At 40.7% G+C, this 26,732-nt stretch overlaps 1 protein-coding gene across 2 annotated transcripts in view; it reads left to right on the forward strand.

The window, feature by feature from the left end:
- Positions 1–26,018, forward strand: part of dagla (diacylglycerol lipase, alpha) — a 33,004-nt gene extending 6,986 nt beyond the window's left edge. Inside the window, exons 2-21 of one of the 2 annotated variants that reach the window (XM_029455763.1) lie at positions 7,544–7,645; positions 7,738–7,949; positions 8,104–8,205; positions 8,301–8,439; positions 8,604–8,691; positions 9,565–9,699; positions 9,803–9,880; positions 10,460–10,584; positions 10,922–11,072; positions 12,231–12,314; positions 13,168–13,245; positions 13,489–13,569; positions 13,699–13,841; positions 15,281–15,349; positions 15,442–15,514; positions 15,970–16,178; positions 17,145–17,271; positions 21,509–21,672; positions 21,943–21,960; positions 22,424–26,018. In XM_029455763.1, the coding sequence (XP_029311623.1) occupies positions 7,551–7,645; positions 7,738–7,949; positions 8,104–8,205; positions 8,301–8,439; positions 8,604–8,691; positions 9,565–9,699; positions 9,803–9,880; positions 10,460–10,584; positions 10,922–11,072; positions 12,231–12,314; positions 13,168–13,245; positions 13,489–13,569; positions 13,699–13,841; positions 15,281–15,349; positions 15,442–15,514; positions 15,970–16,178; positions 17,145–17,271; positions 21,509–21,672; positions 21,943–21,960; positions 22,424–23,522 (3,270 nt within the window). In that variant the 5' untranslated portion in view covers positions 7,544–7,550 and the 3' untranslated portion in view covers positions 23,523–26,018. The remainder of the gene's footprint in view (positions 1–7,543; positions 7,646–7,737; positions 7,950–8,103; positions 8,206–8,300; positions 8,440–8,603; positions 8,692–9,564; positions 9,700–9,802; positions 9,881–10,459; positions 10,585–10,921; positions 11,073–12,230; positions 12,315–13,167; positions 13,246–13,488; positions 13,570–13,698; positions 13,842–15,280; positions 15,350–15,441; positions 15,515–15,969; positions 16,179–17,144; positions 17,272–21,508; positions 21,673–21,942; positions 21,961–22,423) is intronic. The other variant, XM_029455771.1, reaches the window with a different exon arrangement.
- The last annotated feature ends 714 nt before the right edge of the window (positions 26,019–26,732 follow it).

A 26,732-nucleotide genomic window follows, 5' to 3' on the forward strand; every position in this document is an offset into this window, starting at 1 on the left:
TGCAGATTACGGTTCCATCACTTTGAAACGTACTATAGGTTGGAACGAGGTTGTTGCAGTAGCTTATTAAATGCCTGCTTCTGTTATTATATTTGATTTCCCGTGTGTGTGTTCCTTCCTTAGTGGTGATACATGTAGAGGTTTTTCAGGAGGAGAATGTGATAGAAATAAAGAGGCTGTAACCAGTCGGCTGTGTGCCACAGCTTGGCTCAAAGCTGCGGTTACTGCAGCAGACTGGCTGTGAGTGAGATCGAAGAGTAGGATACTAAAACACCTGCTGCTAGTCATACCAGATCAACCTGCTGTCTGTTCCACAAACAAGGAATATCCAACTAATGTTGAGTACAGATGGGCCATGATTTAGCTTTTTGTGCTGATTTTAGAAACTGGTCCAGTATCTTTATCTACTTTGGCAATTATAACAGCTACATTCTTAAAAAATCCCCTCTAGTGTTGAAACCAAAGCCTTGTATTCGTAAAAACCAAGATTCTTATGGATTTTACTTGGCTAAAGAATGTGTAGGAGATGCATCAGACAATTCAAAAGCAATCATTCTCAGTAAAACATTTCTGATGCTGTGCTGCATGCCTGAGCTGGTTTGTTTTATGTCCATGTCAAAGACAAAGCCATAATGACGGACGGGGAGTCCTGTCATTGTTGTTACATCATTGTTGTTGCATCACGTGGGTACGGCCCTGGGCCTGGCACACAGTAGCACGCTGTGCGGAACACAAAAGCATTGCTCACATGCAGGAATATGTCACAGTCTTTTCACAAAACACATGTCATTTGGATTCAGACGGAGTCACTCGCTCAGGATGAGAGTCAAGAGTTTGCATGAGTCATGCCAATGTAGAAAGCACTATCGTAGCAGAGCCAGGGACTGCAGCTCAGCCTGGAGTTGTCTCTGTAGTAGAGATGCCCTAAAGGTCAGGATTTAGACATTTAAATGCTCCTTTGATCTCAGGTTACAAACCCAGCAGGGTGTGTGTGGGATGTGTGCCAAGTTTTACGTGCTGGAACCTGAAACATTTATTGCTGGAGGAGGTTTAAAATAAACCCTTTTTTTTTGTTTTCTTTCACCTCAGTAACAAAAACAGAAAGTTTCTCTACTATTCCCTCAACATTAATAAGTGATTGTCTCAGCATTTGCTTTTATCCTGCTCTGCATTATCTCCAAGTAAATCAGGGAAAAGCAATATGTTATTTCCACAGTAATATAGAAATTGTGGTTATTTTGGTTAGTGGAATAACACATTTGTGACCATATCTTAAATTACAATAAATAGTCATTCAGGTCATGAATATATATAGTTTAGCTTGAGTGCATCAATAAGCTTTCAAAATGTTTTTATTGTGGTTAGAAAGACGTTCGATGTTCTACACTGTATGAAGGATCCTACACACAACTGCTCAAAGTTATTGGTTTTACAGTAGTGGGTGTACATGTCCATTTAGAGTTTATACATTCAAGTTGTGTCAGAGCTTAAGTATTAGGCGATGTAATTACATAAAGGACAGGAAAGGGTTTCTTGAAACAAAGGTGGAGGAGCATTGCCATGCCCATTTAAAGAAACATATCTATACATTACATTATTATTAATTATATAACATTATTTACTTCTTCATGTTCTTGTCGATTTTTTTTGAATTTGCAAGGCTTTCATAACAATAAAATGTTAATGTATGGCTTGAGCTATTGATAATTATGGCTTTTGGAGTGAAGTGGATGCATGCTGTGTAGAGTGTAGAATAAGTCAGCTATGCCTGTCAAACTATGTGTATTCTTGCTGTGTACAGGTTTTGAAATAATCAGTTTCAATTGTCATAATTTACATCAGTCCAAGTGTCCAGTGAGGCCTTGACATTTTGTTTTTTCATTCTTAATTATAGTACAGAAAAAATAAGATGTAATCCTTTTTTGGGCATAGGATTTGGCAGCAATTGTGTGTATTGGTCTAATTTATGGAGCTATCATTGTAAAAGGAATGTAGTATTTCACTCCTTAAAAACCCAATTTGCTCGTCTCGCATGTCCTTTTTTTCCAATTTTAAATAAATACGTTAAAGAAATGAAATATCTCCACTTTTCTGGTTTACTCACAAATTCTCAATTGCTTAAGGAAGTTAAGTTTACTATAAAAGCACATGTAACTGTGCAACTCTGTCAGTGCACCGCAGTTTAAACTGATTACTGGGGAAAAAAGAGTGTAAAGAGTAATGATCTGTTGGCATTTTACTGTGGTGAAAACAGTCTGAGTGCATCTGCTTTTACAGTAGAAGCTTAACAGCGCCGGTTATAGGTTAACATGAGCTGGGTGATGGATGGGATGCTCCTTAAGGAGTCGTCTTCCATGAAATGAGCTGTCGGAGAAATTCTTCTAAAATAGTGAGAGTGGCTAGGTCTCTTAAGAATGAGAGAAGACCCACACAGTTGTACTCTGGAGGACTTTCAGAGTGTCTTGGCTTTCTTATATATGATCAGTTAAACTATGCTGACCTCATGACGAGGGAAATTCAATGAGTCATTCACCTTAGCCCTTCCTCAGTACCTTTTATTCTTACCTTGACTGTCGGCTTCCTTACAATTTGAACATCATATAGGCATCAACATTAATACATCAATCTTTACATCTAAAATGTTCATTTTTCACAGAGGCTTGCAGAGCCGATCTCGCCCGAGGTCCGTGCTCATTACTTGTACACAGAACTGATTATAAGCGTAAAAGGCTGGAATGTGTGTTGATCACTGTGCAGCTTGATAGATGACCTATACCTAGATTATTACTAGGTACTTCCTACTGTAAGGTTTTGACTGTACGAAAAAAGTCGAGGTTGGTTTAGATTTAGACGATTTAAGTCTGATCTCGAGGACGAGTCACAGCTGTACTTATCCAAGTCCTTTTGCAGCTGGATTGATCATTAAAGGGACATTTTTCTGAGGTGTTCTTCGCACATTGATCTCCTCAGAAACCTTGTGAGCGATCAATCGGAAATATTGATTGACCTAAGAATCTGTGGTTACAGCTGCCTTACCAAAGTCTGAAGAGTGAGAATACAACCTGAATACAGATTGGAAAAAATGTAACGCAGTGCAGCCTGCTCATGGGTGTGTTGGAAATGATTTATGAGACTTCATTAACTAAAAAGATGATTGTGACTGATAGCTGATAATAGCTAATAATTATGCTTGTCTGGAAGCGATTTTACAAAGTGCTTCACGGGTCATTACTACTGAAGCTATTAATCGATTAATCAATTGACCTAAATGTATCATGTGTTTATCAAGCAAAACGCTGTGGCTTCAGCTTCTTAAAAGTGACTATTTCATATCAATATAGACAACTTCTCTTTGGACTGTTAAAAAAAAGTAGAAAATGTAAGCAATATTGACTAATGCAATATCTAAATAGCAGGAGGCTTATTATTTGTAAAAGTCAACATATGTGTCAAAATACCATTTGTGATTTATATTGTGGTGATGCAGGGATGTCCCGGCCTACAAATCCTATTCTACAAACTTAAGACATTTTATTTTCTTTGGTACAGATCCTCTCAAAAAATGACACCACGATTTTAATATATGTTGGATGAAAAAGAGAATAATGATGCACAAATGTTTATTCCCTCCAATATCGTCAATGATATCGCAATTGAAATATCAATCAAAATGTGTGAATTAGATATTTTTCCCAAATCGTCGAGCACTATCCAAAGTAGTGCAAGTTTAAAAAAACAAACAAATTACTATTAGTTATTTATTCATCATTGTTTTTAAATTGGGGATTAAGGCAACCTTCACAGCCACAAGGCAGTTTTCAGGCCACAAAAACCTTAATTTGGAAAGCATAAATCACCAAATGCATTCTGGGATAGGATCCATCCCCGTGACCCTGAACAGGATAAGCAGGTTAAGAAAACGGATGGATGCAAGGACAGATGGAAGGAGCTGGCAGTACTTTCTTATAATAACTTTACTGAGTAGATCTACACTTTACACTACAACAAGGTCACACTGTATTGCTCTAATCCCATTTAATATATAATTATGTCATAATGTTTTTTTGCACTGTTGAGAGCTCTGCTGGGAGTTTAAGTCATTTCTTAACAATAGGCCTGGAGGAGAGTGCTGATAACCGCATCCCTGGAGGTCTAGTCTGCGCCTTCTGCATCTGCTTGATTTCATCGTCCTGATTATGTTTGGTTTAAATTAGATTTGGGGGGAGTTCAGATGTATTTCTTTTCCCATTTTTTCCCTCCCTTCCTCCCTTCCTCCCTTCCTCCCTTCCTCCCTTCCTCCCTCCACTTTCTTCTTTTAAGCTACTAGTCCAACCCAGATGAGTTAAGTAGCTGTGAGTTTACTTCAGTCACATGAACGCATTCACATACCCTTGTTTCCTTCACTCTTGCATTACCTCAAAGTTGAGAAGCCACATAGTAGGCGGAACTGGAATCTGTAGGTTTAAGAGTCGTGTCAAGTCTCCCCTGCACCTTTTTTGCCTTTTTTACAAATAATGACTGCAAGTACCCAAGCTTTATATCTGTATATCATTTTCTGTTCTTCTGTAGTGCTTTGATTGGAAAGAACACTGTCACTGTTTATACTGTCGCTCCACTGCTCGTGGTGTGACCCTTCAGCTTTTGCTGCAGGCAGCCAGTTGTAATCACCTGCCACACAGCTCAGGCTAAGTTGCAGTGAAAGTTAGTTTTGTGTCACTAAAGCATGAAAGGAATTTAGTTGTTTCTGGGCATCAATTGTCCTGTAATATTTGTGCCCACTCCATGAAATCACAGTTTCTTGGTGTGTTATCATATCCGTACTGTGTAATATTCAAAGAGTTTCGTATATCCTATTACTATTGCGCTTCTACCATATAATTGTTACCACCTCGGTGGGGCAAATGCTGTTCTGTGCCTTTTTAATTCAATTGGTATGAGCCCTTTTTCGCACAGTTACATTTCAAGGTTTGAAAACCGGTATACACAAGATAACTAAATGAAATCTAGTAGCCTTACAGCATACCATTTTCAAGACTGTTGTATATTGTGTTTCGATTCAACTTTAGTTAATCGTGCTGTAGCATTAAGTGTTTTTCAGTCAGTGTTGGTGATGGTCTTATCGTGACCAGTGTTGGGAGGTGAGCCGTTCTTGTAGAAAAGGAGAGGAGTTGTTGCTTAAAGTACAATTTCAGCCAAAGTATTTCACAGTCAGGTGAATTGTGGGTGTCTGCTTGATTTTAAGGTCATTTACAAAGCATATCTAGTTCCACCAGTCATTTCTGTCTGCTTTTAGCTGAAGCTGAAAAGCTTGTTGTTTTGTCACAAGACTTATCCTGATCGTGATGCATGTGTGCTTAATTAAGTCCATGGCTCATTTTCAGCTCACGGCTAAAATATATATTATCTTGATATTCTATATTGCCCTGACATCAAGGTGTCCAGTGTGTAGTAATACAATGGAAAAGGGTTTGTAAACAGGTATTTCTCCAGCAGCCCTGCTCAGAGGAAATGCAAGTGTTTTTCTGTACTCCACACATCCCTGCTGAGAGCTATGTAGGTGGAAGCACAAATGTCTCGATGAATGTTTTTTTTCTCTTCTTAATTACCTCTCTGAAGGAAGAAATCAGGCGAAGTACAAACCAAGAAAAGTAAAGAACCATGCACAAGAACGGTTTGTTTATATTTAAGGTTATTTCTCAAGATTGGCTTTACTAGATCTATAGACCTCTGTTTTAAGTCATGATATTATGCTAAGCTAGTATATTGAATACATGGTTTGGTATTGAGCATTGGAATGATTTAGTCCGAGATGCTTGCAGTCTGTCGAGGATCTGATCTTTTAGACCCCGTCAATTATATGTGCATTTATTATCATTGTTAGGGCATGGAAAATAAAACATTGTGAAACGCAAAGCACAACGACCACTGGTGTTATTATTCTGTAGACAGACAGTCTTGTTTTCTACAGTTGTATAGCTGGATGTTTACTGGCAGCTTTGCACCATCACCCTCTAAAGAGCATGTCACTCGTCATCCCATATTCAGTCTCAGGAATGGAATGAAAAGCATGTCGTCTTGTCACTACCTGACGTGCAGGGGGAGAAAACATTACTATTTAGTTTCCAGTTCAGTTAGTTTCAATAGACCGGTACAAAACTTGCAACAGGAACAAGATGCATAATGTCAGGAAACCGAAGTGTGAACAAACTTGGAAAGAAATATCACACAAATGGATGCCAAATGAAGAATTTTGCTGCACCACAAACCAAGTTGTTGTGCCAGTACTTGGCTATCTTGAGTTCACTTAAATACACAATTGCACACATCGCTGTCTCTTTTTGAGCCATTCACACGCTGTGCAAATCCTGCTTTTTGCTCATTTTATGATCCCATCAAAATGCCTCTGGACCACCAGATACAACCACCCATTGTAGAAATACAGATCACTGTATCTTTGCTGCAGTATTTATCAATTTCAAACCGGATGTCTTGTATAATACGACATTTACATTTCGGAATGATGCAACTGTCCCTTGTGTGCTATTTAATGCAGGAATAATGTGAGAAGAGAGACTTTAACAACTGTGATTTAAGGGTAAAACAAGGAGTATGCTGCCAGTTTCTCAATAACTAAAACATTTGAAACTATACTGAAAAGCAGAGGCGTGCTGGAGAGTGACCAAAAAGAAATCTTTAAAAGATAACGCAGCATGTCTTTGTTTTAAGTCAACGGTTTTGGCACGATGGATGACACACTTTTTTTGACAGAACTAAAGAATGCTGTCCTTTTAGCTTTCAGCAAATGTGGAGCCAGGAGCAGCACACGATAAAGGCTGCATCAGCCTGTATCGGCGCCATAAGGCCAGCATCAGCCCCTCTGTGGCTCCTTCTCTCCCTACTCTTTCCGCCCTACCATGCCTCTTACAGTTAATTTCAGTTTAGCCCAGAGGCAACTTGAGTAAACTCACAATGCTCTTCCAGCGGATAGAATGGACAGAGTGACGTAAAAGAAGCTGTTTCACATTGCCATAACCAGCGTGGTACCATCATATATCAAAGCTGGTGCTCTTCTCTTTTGTTCATTAAGTGGTGCATTTCCTCTGCATCCCTTCACCCTCTTCTCCACGTTCTCTTCTCCGCGTCCCATTATCTTTCAGTTTTCTCCTCTATGCAAGTCTACTTCCGTTACAATCCCAGCTGCAGCCCTCTCAGTTTCAGTATGGAGTTTAAGAAAGAGAAAGTAAATCACTACCCTATTCATGATGTTGAGGTTTGAGCAAGATCTGGCCTGTAGAGACGTCCATGCCAGTACAAATACGCTCTGTTTGTTCATTATTGGTTTGTCCTTTTTCAGTTGTTTGAAGCTCATCATGTAAGATTATGATGTACAGTATGTAGCACATTAGGATTAAAACTTATTCAAAAATACATGTAGAGAATTGTAAGTAAGAATAAGTATTTTTTTTTTTTCAACGAAGAAGAAAGGTTGCAAATGATGTCCATTGTCCCTGAAGTCGTATTGTTCCATTCGGTCTCTCTACAGGGCAGTGATGCCTGGCATGGTGATGTTTCGGCGGCGCTGGTCAGTTGGCAGTGATGACCTGGTGCTGCCCGCCCTCTTCCTCTTTCTATTGCACTGTGTCTGGTGAGCCACTGTATTGATTTCTTTTTTGCATAATATATTTGATTTTTAGTGCATGAAGAAATGTATTCCTTACCCTTGGATTTCACACTCAGGTTGGTGGTTCTGTCCGTGGTTCTGTTCGGCCTCCCGTACGGCTCAGAACAGTCCTGTTCTGTAACGCTGGTGGACCATGGCCGAGGGTATCTGGGCATCCTGGTCAGCTGCCTTATCTGTGAGAGCGCCATCATGTGGTTGAGCATGAGAGGCAGCATTCTGTACACGCAGCCCAGGGAAGCTGTGCAGTATGTCATCTATATCCGGCTAGGTAAGACACGCAGGCACTCTGCTTGTGAGGAGCAGAGGATGTGGTTGTGAGCATTACTTGTGGATCCAAGTTAAGATTTAAACACTGTTTAGGTTGATTGGGCAGATATTGATTGATTCTTCTCCTAACACCCTCTCCCTCTTTCTCACTCCAGCTATTCTATTGGTCGAGTTAGTTTATGCTGTGGTGGGAATTGCTTGGCTTGTCCAGTATTACCAGCCATGCTCTGATGTCACTGCCAAGAACTTGGCTTTGGGTGAGTGAAAGAAGATATGAAGGAGAATGGACATCATTAAGTTCAAAAGAGTTTGTTATGCTTGAATGTGAATGATGTTTTAATATTCTCTGCAGGAATCGTTGCATGCAACTGGCTAGTGATATTCAGCGTTTGCATTACCCTGATGTGCACCTTTGATCCTACGGGTCGGACTTTTGTCAAACTGAAAGCCACCCGTCGGCGTCAGCGCAACCTCACTACGTACACACTCAGGTATTAACAGGCGCTGAGCTTCTCTGTTTCTCTCTCTGTCTCTTATTTTGTCTTGACACAAAACTCAACAAAAGCACAGCATCCATCCAGGCATGCACATCCTACCTGTTTTTCACACACAAATTCAGTCTTGACAGTATTTCTTGGCTTTTTCTCTCCCTTAGACACAGGCTAGAGGAAGGCCAAGCCAGCAGCTGGAGCAGGAGACTAAAGTTCTTCATGTGCTGCACAAGAGCCCAGGATACACAATCAGTGAGTCACAACACACACTTACCCGTATCCTCTCTGCGGTTAAAGTAAAACGGAAAGGAATGTAACAAGAAATATGTCAGGCATAACGACCAGTGAGCCATTCATTAAATAAACCCTGACGGGGATGATTTAAGACTTGGACATAAAGTAGCTCACTGCTCAGCTACTTACCAGCAACATTAGGCATTTCATATAAGATATGAAATGTGAAATTATTTTACTTCAAAATCAATTTACAAGCTGACTGCAAAAACGTTAGTGTGTCATATGAATTCTTGTTACTGCTTTTCACTAGACTGGACTGCAGAACTCATAAAAGTAGAACAACTCAGAAACATTGCCACCAGCTTTTAGCCAGCAGTCCAATGTATTTTCTCCTCTGAATAAATTAAAACTAATACTTGAACAAGACATGCTGTCCTTTTTAGTGAGTTGGTGCAAATCCACTGGACAAGGCAAACCCTCTGGTCTTGAAGCGTTCAAAATATCCATGCAGCTTTACCATACCGCCTAACATTGCATCCATAAATACATGTCCAAGTGTGTATTCACTGTAATCAACAGTGTAGCACTGCTAGTAAATGTATGAGTCTGAAAATGCCTTAACTTTCCTCTAAAGCTAGGCTTCCTCATTTATAAGCAGACAAAATTGCATTTGGAGTGGGGAAAATAAACATTTTTACATTTGCTATCAACTATAATTCACTTTAACAGAGCACAACAAGCTGGCCATATCTGGCCCACGGGCCATTCCTTTAGTATCCCTGGTTTAAAGGTTGCACCATTTAAATTAAACCTCCTGTAGTTCAATCCTGTTTATGTTGTTACTGTGCTCTGCCAACGTGTCCTGATATCTGCTGCTCTCCTGCCCAGGATGCGTATTCAGAAGTGGCCAGCCTTTTTGCAGAGTTCTTCAGAGACCTGGACATTGTGCCTAGTGATATTATTGCTGGCCTGGTACTTCTCCGCCAGAGGCAGAGGTCTAAGAGATCGTCTATCCTGGACCAGGTATCACTGTCTATAACAACTATATTAATGTCTGTATTTTTGTTCTTGCGTAGGCATTTGCTGTAAAGAAAATAACTTTTCCACTCTGTTTTCTCTTCCTAAGGCCAGCAATGACATTTTAGCCTTCTTATCTGGAATGCCTGTCACACGTAACACGAGATACCTGGACCTGAAGAACTCGGTGAGTTTCTATCTGTGGAAAATTGACAAAGTAAAGGTTGACTTGTGAATAGTGCATTCTTGTGAAAGTTAAAAGATTTAACTGTGTCTTATTTATTATTATTATTATTATTATTATTATTATTATTATTATTATTATTATTATTATTATTATTATTAATAAATACTTTTTCTTTTTAAGAGAAATAAATATATTTTTAAATGATTTTATCCGCTTCAAGTCACATAAATGACAGCAAAAAATACAGCGGGAGTGCTCCCTTGTAGAATTATTATTATTAATATTGTTGTTGTTATTATTATTAATAAATATTATTTTTTAAGAGAAAAGTAGATATTGATATTTCAAAACAAAGGTACGACTGAACCAGAACCACCAGTTGATTTGATGATAGTTTACTGTCTTTGAAAATCTTTGATTTTCTGCACTTGTGCGCAGTACCTTTTCTATGAACGTTTGCGCACTTCTATGTATTCATCTGAAATGATATCTGCGTATTTGAATATCTCAGTATCTCTGAATGTGTTATTACTCAGTAGTTCTGACGTGTGTCCGTCTGTCTGGCTCTCCCTCTCGCAGGCCGAGATGAACATGTACAAGGATGTGTGTTATTACATGCTCTTTGCCCTGGCTGCATACGGTTGGCCCATGTACCTAATGAGGAAGCCTGCCTGTGGACTGTGCCGCCTTGCCAGCTCCTGCCCGTAAGCTCTCAAACATACACCCGCACAGTTTGTTTTTCATCTATTTGGCTTCTGTGTCAGTTTTGCCTCTCCAGTGAAGATCAGATATCACATGCGTCAACACTTGCCAAGTGGTAATCCACTGAGACAATACCACTCTAGTTAGACTCCCTCACTGACACAATCCATGTTGAATTCATCACATTATCTCATGGACATTGCCTGATCTGGGATACTAGATTATATCTCTGTAACCTCACCTGTTTACTGTATTTCTCTAATGTTTGTCTGAGACTGTGTAATATGTTTGTATTTATAAATTCTCCTGTTTTCTTCTAATCTTCCCCTCTCACCGCAGCTGTACGTCGGTGTCCAGCTCTCGGATGTCTCAGTCTGTCACAGTGGAGGAGGACAATTGTTGCGGATGTAATGTCCTGGCCATACGGAGACACTTCCTGGACAGGGACCTCAAGCAAGTTCAGATTGTCTACACTTCCTGCCACGATGCTGTGAGTAATCCGGCAGTTGGCAAATGAGCAGTTGGAGATTGTTGGGCTTTACTTCCTAAATTAGATAAGGGAAGGGTTGTGTAATGAATTTTTTTTTAATAAATTTCTCCAGTCTATGCTTTTGTTTCGATGTTAATATTGTGAATATGTAATATTCTTTGCAAAATACACTGTTGAGGTTAATTATCATATGCTATGTTTAAGCTGTTCTGCACACAGAGCCCTGAATACAATGTTTGACTTACAAACCAGATGGTAATCTTGTCAAACAATTGCTGCACAGCCACAAACTAGGAGGCAGTCTGACCATTTAGTGGCTGTATTTTGTGGTTTTGGCCATCATTAGTAAATGTTTTGATAACACTTTTACTCACCAGTGTAGTTGCTGAGATATGGGGAGCTGAGTTGCTGTGTCCACATCCTCGGCAGTAAGTCAAGTGTGTTCTCAGTCGGCGGTGGACTCTGTCGAGGCTGTTTGTGATTGTCATTGACAGATTCTTAAGGTGCAGCAAAGAGGAGAGAGTGCCCACTTTGGTGGCCTAAGGATTGCATTTATGCCCTCGACATATGATGCAGTCTTGTTGGTGCTTTGTCCAGTCATGAGAATATTATACTGACTAGTTCACAGTTCACTTGTCAAATTATGTTCCGGTTGAGTTGATTTGGAGGGAGATTCCTCCCCTCTGGAGAAGGGGGGGCAAACATTTGTCATTCACTTTCTGATTTCACTTTACAGTAGGTAATGTTGGGGACATATGTGATGGGTATGTCATTGCCTGGCACTCGTATTCGCACTGAAATATAACTAAATAGTTCCCTAATTTCATCTGATATTAAATGAACAAATTCTGTTTTATGTGGAATTTCCAAAGCATTCACATTAGCACTTCAGCCACATGATGATGATGATGATGATGATTTCTAAAGCAGAGACTTTCTTGGCAAACTCTCGCTTAGTTTCCATCTATAAACTTATGAGACTTGTATGACTGTTTGTGTTGCCAAGTGGAGAACGGTTTGACAAAGACTTAAGAAGGGCTCTGTTCGCGGGGATGGAAGTGGAACTAACAAGTATTTGTCTCCTCCTCACTTTACCCGTCGTCTGTTCCTCTCTCTTTGCCACCACAGTTTACTGTCCGCTCTGCATCTTCTGTACAGGTTTATGAGACTCCGTTTTTTGTGGCAGTGGATCATGCAAAAAAGAAGGTTGTCATCAGTATCAGAGGAACCCTATCGCCAAAGGTGAATTTGAGCTTTCTTGTCTTTTTACAGTAATATATCTTCAACTCTCTCTAAAAACTAGTGCACCTGTTCCCTTCAGCACCTCACAATAGCAACACCTCCAGAGCAGGTGAAGTTTTCACAGTTTAATGCAGTGTTCTCAAACTCCTACACCCTTCACGCATAGAGCAGAAACGTGACTGTCCACTTTTAGAACAAAATGTCCTATCACTTTTTTTACACAAGTATTTGAGAATTCCTGTAGTGCTGAATACAACCAACAGTTAAAAGATTAATCATGGCCTTATAATAAAGGCAAAACATCAATAGATCGGTTTTGGATACTTTGCTGATGCTCAACCATTCAAAACGCATGTATTCTACTGTACATGTTACAGTGAGATTAGAATACGAGGTGTTTCTTAACATTTAAAGCTGAGTAAGTAAGTGTTGAGCTCCCATTACTCTCAAAGCAAACGTCAAACTTCTGACACACACGGTCAAGATAAGAAACACTTAGTTCAAAGGCCAGAGTTGAAGCACCACTGCAGCCTTATGTGAGCCAAGTAGAACCTTGCTTGGCTAAAAAAAACCTTTAAAGTAAGAGTGATGCATGGAGTGTACATGAGGTTATACTATTCTTTCATAGTCTTACAGCTTTTGCTACAGCTCTTCAGGTACAGTTATTTCAGTATAAGCAATAATAAACCAATTTACAAGAGTATTATGAATAGTATTTTTAATTCCTTGCCTGATCTGTGAGTAAGATGTTCTTTTTGCTTTCTCTGTCTAAATTCTCCTTTTTTTACTTCCTCCATTTGTGATCTCTGCTTTATGTCTTTTTTTCTTCTTTAATTTGTCTCGTGTGTATCAGGACGCGTTGACGGATCTGACGGGGGATTCTGAACGTTTGCCTGTGGAGGAACAGCACGGGACCTGGCTTGGCCACAAGGTCAGAGATTAATGTTTTAAAGTCTACTGTGAGAGGCTTCCTCTTTATGTTTCTCTGTTCTCCTAATTTGCACTTTCAACAAGTAACATCATCCTAGACGCCAAAGGTCATTTCATTTGTTAAAAGAATAGTTGCTTGTTATGGATATTTTAATAAAAGATTATAGACGCATACTTCCTGTTCTTATTTCTGTCTCTTTTGCCATCCTCCCCTCCACTGAATCCCTTTCTTTTCCACTCTCAGGGGATGGTTTACTCAGCAGAATACATTAAGAAGAAACTGGAGCAGGAAATGATCTTGTCACAAGCCTTTGGGAGAGACTTGGTACACGACTCATACCTTTTATAAAGGATGGAGGGCTCAATAATGAACCTTTTCTGTAATTTGCTATCTGCATTTGTGCTAACACCACTGTAGTAACTAGAGTGTATTGACTCTGGCTGTCTCTCACAGAACAAGGGCACCATGCACTATGGGCTGGTGATAGTCGGGCATTCTCTCGGTGCAGGCACTGCTGCTATCCTCTCCTTCCTGCTGAGGCCTCAGTACCCTACACTTCACTGCTACTCTTACTCTCCACCTGGTGGCCTTTTTAGGTGAGTCAATCTGTGTGTGTGGTTATAGGATGTGCAAAAGACTACACAACACAAATGTGCATGTCCTTTTTATCACGCAGTGACAGACCTGCCATACCCGTTCCATTAGTCTGAAATGTAGATCCGTAGGTGTCGCACAGAATTGTTTTATAAAATGTATGTAAACCCAGGGTGTTGTAAAGTACAAGAAACACGGAAACACTTTTCTGACATGCATCCACAGGCTGTGCTTTGCACTTTCATTTGCCTTTTTCTATAGTTTATTTTTGGCCCGGTGCTTTAGCGTTCATTTGCATTTTGTCTGTCTACACTTGAGCAGCATCTAACACCGTGCCATACAGCTGGCTGCAGTGTTCACTATTGCTATGCAAACATGCAGGAAGAGAGTCTGTACCAAAAGATAACTAAATGATGCAGTGCACTTTGGGTGTTTTTATTGAAGTCAATAGAAGTCCATTTGTCAGACTTTGGTCAGAAGATACAAGGCAGGTGATAAAATGAAGGAAAAGATTGAATAAAACACAACAAACGCAGATGATCCTATAGAGGACACGAGGGTCACTGAATGATTGGAGTATGAAAATGTTTTTACCAAAATCTATTATTGCACTGTGCTGTTTAACTTTGTGCTGTAAGTATGTTTTGGCCTGAGCTACCCACTGTCTCCCATACACATCAATCAAGAGCCATTGTGCACGTTACAAATACTTTTATATAGTTTTCTTGTGTTTATTCATTATATACTCTTTTTGGTTCCAAAAGTAGCAGCGCTTGAACTCGTTTTCCAGACTTTTTCAAAGTCTGAGATCACACTTTATGCCCTGTTTTGGTTATGTACCCGTTTATCGTGTGACACATTTCTTTATGTTGTTTCAGATATGATTTTATTTTAATAATTTTCTCTTGCTTATTTTCTGTCCATCATTTCCAGTAATGTAATAACCAGAATATAAATGCAGAACTTTTGGATTCAAACCAATGTCTGTTTGAAGTGTGAGTTGGAAATGTGTGCAGAGCACTTAGTTTCCTCTCAAGGCACGCCCTTTAAGCTGCCTTCACATAGTCTGCAGTAAAACTGCTCTGCTCTGGCTGTGCCATTGTTTCCCTCTGGGGAGAGCGTTGCTGCCCAACTAGGCCGAAGTGCTACCATTGGCGCGGCACAGCGCTCAAAATTGCCACAGAGTGCTTCCCTCAAATTTCTGATTATTTCAACTTTGACCTTGGTTACCTGAATAACAGCTTTATGTGATGTAGCCAGAAGCGAAACAGGCAAGCAGGGGAGGTAACCATAGAAACAAAACCGCCTATCTGCCTTCACCTGCCTTCTGGCTCTTCGCCCTACCTTGCGATGAGCAAAGAGAAAACCTATCATGTGAAGGCAGCTCTCTCCACATGTCCTGTTCACATAATGTAACCGTTTCTTTCTCTTGTTTACCCAGTGAGGATGCCATGGAGTACTCCAAAGAGTTTGTCACATCTGTGGTATTAGGAAAAGACCTGGTGCCAAGGTATCTCTTGTACTATATCCAGAATACAGTTGTTAACTTCACTTTGCTGCAGTATTACCACATTACACATATCTGCTGCTGCTCTCTCATAGGCTCGGCCTGTCACAACTGGAGGGTTTCCGACGCCACCTTCTGGAAGTCTTGCAGAAAAGTAACAAGCCAAAGGTGACTTAATGTTTTGACACTGTAGAAGATGACCGACTTGTAGACTTGTAGACCTGTTGTACTAAGAAAACATCAAAAAGAAAGATATAAGAAAGTGATACAGCAGGCTGTCAGCTGGTCAATAATATGGGGTACAGCTTTATGGACTATTAACAAAAAGCATATCTCTACTGTACAAATACTAATGAATGATTAAATAGTTCACAACACATTTGTATTTTCACACGTGTGTGTGTATATAAATCAACTACATTAACCCAGTAGCATCAACTCTGCTGCATTTTTTTTTAGCAGTGGCTGATTTAAAATGAACTGCAGTCATAGTATCTCTGCTGTAATTAAAGCGTCATTGAGTTAACCCCTGGCTGCTGCAGAAACGCATACAATGTACAGAAGATATATTTAGATTCAGATGTTATGTTTCATAACTAAAATGCATTTTTCTTTTGCTACAGTGGAGGATCATTGCGGGAGGCACCAAATGCATCCCGAAATCAGAGCTTCCAGTGGAGGATGAAGATCCTCAGTCTCAGCCAGCAGCGCCTCCCAGCAGTCGCCTGTGGCTCCACCCCAGTGACCTCAGCATTGCCCTTTCAGCCTCCACCCCCCTCTACCCCCCTGGCAGGATCATCCACGTGGTGCACAACCATCCTCCAGAGACATGGTGAGAACATTGATTTGAAAGCGGTTTGTAGATTATAACATTTGCATTTTTACTGCTACTGTTTTACCTGTATAAGATTCAGATGAGTGGTATTGGCACTTAGAGATTGTCTTTGTGCAAAACATCCATTTTTACCCCACAACTCCACCGCACAAAGTGAAGTGGTCGTATAACTGATGCGTGGACACCGTTAACTCAAAGCAAATCTTATATACGTGTTCACACCTGGAGTGAAATAACTGGCAGCTCAGTGGGAAAAGGTATACATTGCAAACTGGGGACAGTGCGGGTAATCTTTTATCAATAATGTTCAGAGAAAATTAAATGTTGACGCTGATTGTGTAAGACACTCGTATCAAACATCCTGCATCAGCTGGTCTGTTATCCAAGGCCAGAATACATTTCATTGCAGTGCAGACCACCACTGGAAGCCAATTAACTAAAAGGAAGTTCATGGAGATGCAACAACCTGATCTTTGACCTGTAGTAGTCCGGTGCCACTGCAATGATGCTGCGTGTATCTGCCATTTCACAGAAGAAAATGGCCTTGACATCTTTAACCTCCTTCTGCAAGCTGGTGGAAAAACCATGAGGCAGAAGTGGTTTGGCCAGTTCACCCTAACGACAGGATGTTAACCTCGTGTGACTTTGTTATGTCTGATGGAATTAAAAAGAACACTGCAATGACACTACTGGATACTTCTTCTCTGTTCATCCTCTTCTTCCTCCTCTTCTTACTATCATTTGCAGTTTGCTATATGCAGCTAGTGAGCTTTATGCCCCGTCTTGGGAGTCTGTTCTGGTTTCTAAAATAGGTCTGTCACAAAATATTCTCCTCAGTGGTGTCATAGCCTGGATTATGCTTCTCCCACATGGATGTTGAGGCAGGCTGTTGCTAAATCAACATGTGTGTTCACTTTGCCTTTCATCATGATTGACAGACTCTCTCTTGTTCCCGCTCTGTAGCTGTGGCCAGGAGGAGCCAACCTACTCGGCTCTGTGGGGGGACAACAAGGCCTTCGATGAGGTCATCATATCACCCGCCATGCTCAATGAGCACATGCCACACATGGTGATGGAGGGCCTAAACAAGGTCTGTTTTTATCTGTGTGCATGCAGATGGATTCTGTGGGTGGGGGGTTTGAAATGGTGGTGACATGACTTTTTAAATCTTGTTCCTGATTTCCAACACTGGATGATTGATGAGCTAGAAATTGAGTTTTGGTTATATTATACCGATAATATGTTTTGTTAAATCCCTTCCTATTTCATATATTTGCTGATGTGTTTTACTCACTGTTGTTTTGACAGTAAATGTCAGTAGCTCCTGAGGCTAATGGGTTTGACTAGAGCACTGTGAGAAAGTGAACATTTACAAATACCAACATTTGGATAATCAAAGATGGGCTTTAATTTTATCTTTACCATGATGCTTTGAAAAGCTTTCTCCTAAAATAGAAACCACTATATCCAACTACATACATGTATAAATGTTATACATTTACTGTATGTGTATGTTTTTCTATAGAGAGTTCCAGTTATTATCATTAATAAAAGTGAAAACCTTTCGTCATTTATGCCTTACAAAGACCTTTTATAGACATTCATAGCAAAAGCTCTGAAGATGGATGATTAATTTATCATCTCTCAGGCGTTTAAATATACCCATCTTATGATTGATCATCGCAGCAATCAAAAAGACAATTGTCGGAACACATTGTAGGGTTAGTTGACTCTTGCAAAGACAGAAAATAAAAAACTTTAGGTTTCTGCGGATTCTCTTTTCAGTGGTATGCCCCTTTAAGTGTTCAGTTAAAATGAATTTTTGAAGGTTTTGGAAGATAAAATCTGACTCTGGTCAATTGATGCATGTGACCCATCATTAACCTTTCATTTACCACACTGTTTGTTTTCTTCCAGTTTCAAAGCATGGGAACTTCTCACTCACTGTTTTCTATGGTGGTCTTTATTAGGGTGATCTTCACGGGCACTGATCTGTTTTGATACCAGGGTATTAATGTGTATGTTTGCATGTGACTGTGTCACTGTGGGGACTTCACTTTCTGGTTGCTGAAGTTGTACGTTTGTTCCTTTCTGTGCACAAGCAGTTTTTACTTGGTTTTGTTGTTGTGGCTCAGCCTTGTATCGTTATGTCTCTGGATGAATGATTATAAGTTCTGTAAATGTGTGTGAGTTTACGTCTGTGTGCCTAGTCTGTAGTATGATACCTCTGATGTTTCTGCAGGTACTGGAACCATTTTGTCCCCTGTCTGAGCAGGAAAACCCAGAACCAGAGGAGCTGGAAGTCACTCAACCCACCTGCATTACCACTGTGCTCAAAACCTCGCAAACAGAATTAAACTCAAGTCCTCTTCCCTCTGCTTTGTCCTCTCCCACCCACAAAGACCCGACTCGCGCCGCATCGCTCACAGAAACCGAGGCTGTCCCTATCCCTCTGACTGTTGTTGCTTCTTCCTCTTTTTCAGATGCTGAGTTTTCTCTCCCTACTCCTCCTCTGTCAGACTGTACTTCTGCCTCAGAGCCGTGCTTGGAGTCTTCCCCCCCCCTCTCTAACAGTCCTTCCAGCTCTCACTCAGGAGCCCTCTCGGTTGAAGATGATTCATGCATTCCTCCACAAACCCAATCAGACCCACCCGACTCTCACCCTAGTGTAGATGTGACTGCTGCTCATGTTTCCGAAATGCCAACTGATGAGAAGAACTGTGCTCGGACAGAAAACTCTCCCCTTACGATAGTGAAACACATAGCTCTTCACAAATAGTGCCAAACAGTCCTTCTGATACTCTTGTATAGACTGGACCTTCATTAGCCTCTTTGCACAACACATGTATCAATGTAGTTGTGTCTTGGTTAAATGAATAATTCATCGTCAAGCTCTTTAAAGCTGTCAGTGTTGCTATTAGTACTGTGACTAAATGGCCAGACTAAGATGACGTGATGTCATGAGGTTCAATAGGAGCAACATTTGGCCTGATGTTAAAACTCAGGATTTGGTGTCAGTCGTTGGAAAATGACTGGTACTAACATTTACAAGTGACCATAAAGGATGTGGAAAGAACCTGCCAGTTCCTCCACTCAACGAAGGCAATAAAGTCCACGATGTTAAGCAGCTCAACTGATGTAACAGTTGAGGTAAGATTGGAAAAATGTGCTCTCCTGTCGTTAAGACTTACTTTTGCTCTTTCCACTCGCGCATAAAAACTGGTGCCTGGGTGCCGAGGTGCAAGTCCGGGCAAGTTATCCGCATGACGATAAAGGGTATTCCAGGAAAAGTAGGAAACGGCGAGAAGAAACTCAAAGAATGTTAACAGCTGAAAAAGCAAGTTGAGGCAAGGCGTGCGTGTACACAACAGCAAGGTGATGGGGTGAATACCATCACGACACAGCCCCCAGAACACATCACAGGTTAAAGGTGTATAACAGTACAAGAATATGTGATCCCTTCTAAACTGTAGAGTTAAAAATAGCCTTTTACAACCCTGTGTGATGAGTCCAAACCAACTCACGCTTTCTCTAGTTAATGACATTCATCATCCAGCTTTCCTCGTATCAACCCTTCATTCTTTCTTCTATTCTTCGCACAGCTGCGGTACATTCGGTCAAGTGCTGTGTGCATGAACTTTCTAACAAGTTTTCTTTTGTATTGGCAAAGTTTCCATGGTAACCTAATTTCTTCCACATTAACTGCTCTTTCTTCCTTATTGGCTGCGTTCAGCCGCTGCAGCTCTTCTCTTCCTTTTTTTTTTTTTTTTTTTGAAAGCACATATTCAGAATTTTCTCAATCATAATCCCTTCAAGGAATTGTCAATTACTCATCAGCAGCAGATGGAGTAACACGGGGGAACACATGTGAACATATGGAGCCCTCTGTTCAGCACCACTGCTCTGCTGTCAAACTGCTGCTCACTGAGGCGAACACATTTGGAGGGCTTTCATTAAAAAGACTCAGGGGAAAACTGGAATCATATTTTAATGTTCTCCACCGTGCATTATATAATGCTTTGTCAAAATGTGCTTTCGTAAATTATATACATCATATGAATCTATGGCCGTGGGGGTAGATATAAATGTCTCTCTTTCGGTGCTCGGTGTCATTTCTGTTGAGTCATTGTGGTGCCAAATATTTGCTGTAGTTTATCACTTAACAGCAATGTTGTCCTCATGTGTCATTGGTCACACTCACTCATGTAACATTGTCATGTTTTCATTTGTGAGCCATAACCATCTGCATAACCCAAACATAATAAACACGTTTCTATTTAAAGCCATTTTTAACTTACTGAGCCTGTTCCTGTGATTTTTCATTTAGTTTTATGTTCCATTGTCTCATAACTTGTATGTTTTTTGTTGTATGTTTTCATGTGTTCCACTTGTTTTTATACCATAATGTGTTTTTTACTCATTAAAGTTAACCAAATACATGTAATTGTGTGTTGATGTGATTTGGTGTTTGTGCTCCTCACATTTTTAACTATTAACACAAAACTGCTGATATTTTGTGTGAAAGGTTTTTTCTTGTATGTTTTTAAAATACAGTTGGTTTAGTATCTTTATCATACTGTAGGTCTTGTATAGTCCTTGCTCGTGCATCATGACTCCATTGTGGGTGTTTAATGTCAGTTGGAGTAGGTGTAAGCTCACCATTGGATTGCACTTACATTTATCTGAACTGCACTGTGCTTTTTTAACACTATAATAGATGCAATCATATCTGCAGTTAAATATAGATGCAGTGGTTTCTGGGATCATTGAAAAGCATTATAATCTTATTAAGGGTGATCCAAATACTTAACTAGACATTAGTGATTCATGGACCTCATTGATGACACGAGTCGCTGCATGAAAACTGACTGTGTGTGTGTGTGTGTGTGAGATCCCAAATCTATTAATGGTCAGTGGATTATACATTGCTCTATTAATTAATCTAAACCTTCTGTTTTTTTCATACCACCTGCTGACAGAGGAATTAGGCTTTTTAATTTATTTATTTAAAAACATTTTTTTTTTATAAAGAAAGAATTTATACTTTGGGTGTCAGTATATTGGATTCCAGTCGTTTATGTACAGAGTAGAAAACATAACCAGGCAAGCACAATCTTCTGTCGGTTTAGTGTTGCGGTAATATAATTCAAACTTAGATGAGGGTGGGGACATTTGTCCAGTTAGAACTGAGCTGGTGCATTGTTATTTATGCAATTCTTATTCTGTTCATGTTGATTCTCACTGCACATCCTCCCTGCTCTCTTTGCTCTCCTCGTACCTTTATCTGTCAAGTCACGTGTCTGTGTACCCCTTTGTGCTTGTGACAGGTGCTGGGGAACTACAACAAAGGCAAAACTGCTTTGCTGTCAGCAGCCAAGATCATGGTGAGCCCCACAGAAGTGGACTTGAACCCAGAAAGCATGTTCGTGGATACATCAAAAACTCAGCAGCCGACGCCTACAACCCACCACCGCAGGAACAGTAGTGTTCGGTTAGTACACCAGGCACCACTGTGGGTGTGCTTTTTTTTTAAACAGTCTGTTTTTTTCCACTGTATATTGATTTTCCCCTCTAACTTAATACATAATGGAGCACAACTCTTCCTATATTGTCGGGATAATCATGGGGATATGTCTAATTATATTTAAACTTTCTACCCAATACTCAACAATACTACTGCTACTAACTGCTACTTTATTGTTCTCTCAAAATCATCGTTTCTGTCTGTTCTGTTGGGTTTAAAAAAAAAAAAAAACACAAGACAAAAAACATTGTTACGGTAAGCAAAGCATGCTATTAATTTTGCATAATGTGCTCCCTTCTCTCATGCACGCATGCACGCTGTCTGACCACAGAGCAGTTGCAACGTATGGTAGTATTCAGTTCCCACCTCGCCCCCTCTGGTTTAGCCCCTGTCCAAAGTCAGTGTGAACTCCTGGTATTTATGGTTGAAATATGATTTCATCTCTCCTGTATTAGACGCTAATACAAGAGCATTAGGATACACTCCCAGTCTCTCCTTTTCTCTGTTCTTCCTTCCATCTATGTAGTGTTTGCTAGTGTTCACCTAGTCTGTAGAATCCAGATATGATTTAATTACTAACACTTTCCCGTTTTCTTCCTTCTTTAACCCTCCGTAAGTTGTTTTGACCCATTCTTCATGTCTGTCTTGTGTTTTGGATCTCCCTCTCCCCTCCTTTCCCTGTCACTACTCTCCAACCCCTTGTTCTCCTCTCCTCTAGTTCGTGTGCCCAGTCTGAAATATCCCTGGATGGTTTCTCTGAGTGCCCTCCTCCCCCAGTGCCTGTAGTGCTGCGTGGAGCACGGGAGCGCCTGACAGTGGAGCTGAGGGACCGCAAAGCACCTCTGGCTGTCATGGAGAGTCTCTCAGACGCCGAATCCCTCTATAGTCTAGATTCCAGACGCTCCTCAGCTGCGCTAAGGGGTTCACCGATGCTGTGTAGCCTCCCGTTCCCTTTGGATGCCCCAATCCCCGAGGAGAACCCGTCTCTCAGCTCTCGCACTGAACTACTGGGTGCTGACTGCCTCTGCCAGGAAACGCCAGAGCACCTTGGCGAGATCGGGCCCTTCTTTACCCCAATGGAATCCACATCCACCCCGGATTACCCCATGCGGCTGTCTCCCGCCACACCTCACTACGGTGGACACCAATCCCCAACTCTGCTAAATCAGAGCGCCTCGGCTCAGCCTTTCAAGCCAGAACCTAACGCCAACCGAAAAATGCTTCCTGATGGGGATTACCCACAGATGCCTGGTGTCTACAGCCCAGGGAGCACTCCTAACGCTCCCCTCAGCCCACACATTGGTTGTAGACTGATGGATAGAGAAAATGAAGATTGGGAGACTGCAGAGAAACAGTTAAGTGCAGAGACAAGACCGGCAGCTTCTTCTCCTCCACCCCAACTATCCAATGGAAACCCCAGCCAGGCAGTGCTGGAGTTCGCCCAGTACTTAGACTCTCTATTCAGACTGGACGGCAGCAGCTCACCGCCTCTGGAGCTGTCGGACGGGGAGTCAGAGTCCGGCCGGGGCTCCTTCGGGCAGGGTGAGTGTCTTGCAGATGGACAGCTGTTGGATGACAAACAACTTCTGGCCAGAGCAACACTGGAGCCTAACTTAGTCCCTAAGCCCCCACGCACTTTTGCTGGATCTGCGGACCCCTCTTCGGGCATCTCTTTGTCACCCTCCTTCCCTCTGTCGTCGTCCGAGGAGCTCAACGACCTTTCCCCCGGCGAGGGCGCTCTGCCAGCCATGCACTCCCTACGAACATCTAGCCCTTGCCATTGTTCTGAAGAAAACACACTATCATCTATGGTGTAGTGTGCGCCCAAGACTCCAATGTCCTTTGCTCTAAATTGAGAGGTGCAGGCATCCAAAATGTAAAACATATCACAGTACATGCATGCGATGGAATGCAGTCACTCATCAGAGATCTGATGACAGAACTGGACTGACCAACTCAACACAACACAAACTATTCCCATTCTTCAGGTGTCCCGTGTGAACGCTGTTTATAGCATTTTCACAATATTGCAATGACTAAGGAAAAAAAAGATACCTCTCTCTGCATGCCAGGGGGCCGTACTGCTGTTGGGTGAAATATAAATAACTGTAGCTTCACAATGCCATTCCAAAACAATGTCCTCTCACCCACGTAGGGACGCGTCAGCATTACATCAATTCCCCGACTTAACAAAATCAAAGGGAGAATACTTAACTGAGCAGGGATTTAAAAACTAACACTGTAGAAGAGGTTAGCATAGGCACATCATCTGGGTTGATGTACCGTACAACGTCCTGCACCCTCAGCAGCTCCGGAAATCTTGTCCAGCTTTTATTTCATTTTATTTTTTCATATCAGGAATGTGAAGATGGACTTATTCGTCAATCAATAGAAGTGAGAAGACATTATGAAATGTTCCTCAGGTCTTTAAAGCATTGACTTTTGAGAAAGGGAGTAAGTGTGTTACATTGGTGAGAATTCATGTGTCTTAAAAATGTAGTGATTGTGACAAAGTTATTACAGACGCCTATGGATGTTTTTGAGTCTTTTGGTTACTCTTTATTGTGCATGAAGTTCTTTTTTCTTTTTCGAAATTGTCAATAAGCCACTTAGATTGACTAACTTGGATACTCTTGCACACATCATATTGCTCAATTTACCCCCCTTTGCCAAAAAAATCAATACATTGTATTGCCAAATGTATTTATGAGATGTAGTTTTGTATATGTATATGGATATTGCTTTATTTAAACACAAGCTAAGTTCATTATCTCCCTCCCATTCTGTTGGTTCCCATGTAGACTGTTACACAGCGACGCCACAGAAAATATGCCATCCTGACCTTAAAACACTGCCATGGCTTTTATTTGGAAAACACAACCTCTGAACCTTGGGGTTTGAACCAATGATGAATTAGCTAACAGTCGTCTTAGTCTCATAACTACTGTACCTTTCTCTTCGGAGAGCTCTTAGCAACGTACCCAGGTCAGGGTCTGCATGCTTTATGCATTTCAGAGTAGCATGCCTGATATAGAACAAGTCGTATCATCAAATCACAGTAAATAAGCTCTAAACATGTCCAGAAATTATAATATATGTGAACTCAAACATTATAGAAGCTTATAAAACGCCTGGGTCACCAGACAGGACCAAACTGTGTATTTTAAAGTGTCCCAGGATATCATCTCTCTTGTTCTCAAGGTGCTCTCAGTCATTCTGGACATTTTAAGATGTTTGCTTCCCTTTTTAATGTGGTTCATCTCAAACACTCGTGAGGCTGGACTGAATGAATGGCGTCGAACATCACGCGTGCCAATTCTAAATATTGTACGTGGCATACAATCTTCCATATCACCGGGTGTAACAGGTGGCTCACAATTTGCATTATTTATTACCGTTAATGTTGTTATCACTTTTCTTGCTATATTTGATGGTATTATTATCCTTATTGCTCTTGCAACAGATTGGTTTGATGTCAGTGGTTTTTATCTCAGTTTTTTTGGGACAGTGTTGGGAACTTTTTAGACTTTCCCAAATGTAAGGAGTTATATATTTCAGCTTTTTTTTTTCTGTCCGAGTGGAAAGGTATTTGACATTCTGCCATGGCATGGTGACAATGCTCTTTTTACAAATGTTTCATAGTGGTGAGACATGCTGCAGAGTGCCAGCCTGCTCACAGTGACCTTTGGTGCAGCGCCACCGTCAAGCCTGGAGTCACCATAGTGATCTGCGTAGTCTCTCTATTTGGATTAAGAAATGCTGTAATTACTCACAGCGGACAGTTTTAACCAGTTTACAGTCTGACACTACTCAAACCATGCTGCCAGTCCCAGTAGATTCTCACAGGATACACTAAGGTTGGGCCAGCAATTTCCTACATTCAGTAACTTTGCTTGCAGCCAGTCATACACTAAAACACTGCTGAAAGAAAGCACTATAATGCTTTCCACCATGATGTGTACAGCACCATGTTCTATGTGTAATTATTTATGCAGATGTCAAAAAAAAAGATGAATTCCAATAGAGTCATGTAGAAAAACAAATATATAACAATAAGGAGATGATGACTATATTAAAAGATATCGGTATTGACATATAGGGAAGAAAAGGTTCATCTGAAAGTTATTTATTCAAACTATTGGCAGATTTACAAATTGGTCTATATTGAAAGAAGAATAATTCAACTATGTCTTGTCCATGTTTACCTGGTTTGCTTCCCCTCCTTTCCTGCCCCACAATGAGAATGTATTTAATCCCTCCCTCCCCCTCACTGCCCTGCCTGTAATGGAATAAACTACAAACCATGAAAATAACTATGAATGTCTGTCATACCTCTTTCATTTACTACTGATTGTCAGCGTTTTGTCATATTTAAGATGAGCCACGAATTATAGTTCATTTTCTGGGTCTAAGTATTGTTACAATTCACTTTAGCTTGAGTATATTAATATAAGTATGAATGTCTTATTTATTTTTTATGTAAGGGTCTATTGAGTTTATCCTAAATTCTAAACTTTTGACTTTCAATGTCAAGTAGCATGCATACATGAAGGACGTAGATGTTGCCAAATGAACCCATCCTGAACAAAGCTTGTGTTTTTAGATTCAATGTAAAGAATGTGTCATCAGTTTTAGGACTGCTGAGTAAAGATTTTGAGTAAATATGGCACGAGTTGTTCTGAGCTAAATATAAGCCCAAATGTAGGTGCAGTGCATTATATGAGTGTGCGGTGGGTCTGATGGAGATCAGAATCTACTGTTCAGCCTCATGGAGGTTGCATGGGTCAAATGACACAGTGGATGGGAGGTGTCTGTTTGATAGCACCAATGACACATCTTGGAGTAGCCACTTAACTGTACAAATAAAAAGCTTTAGTACTTAGTAAAATATACAGCATAAGCAAATTTACAGCAATAAGTCTGTGGGTGTTTTATTAATGTGTTTATTTGTATTTATTCACTTGTATATCTATCTTGCTTTTAAGTACTCTGTGACCAACTGTTTACTGTGATTACTTCCCAAGTCA

This window comes from Cottoperca gobio, chromosome 3, assembly GCF_900634415.1.
Source record: "Cottoperca gobio chromosome 3, fCotGob3.1, whole genome shotgun sequence".
Taxonomy (NCBI): Eukaryota; Metazoa; Chordata; class Actinopteri; order Perciformes; family Bovichtidae; genus Cottoperca; species Cottoperca gobio.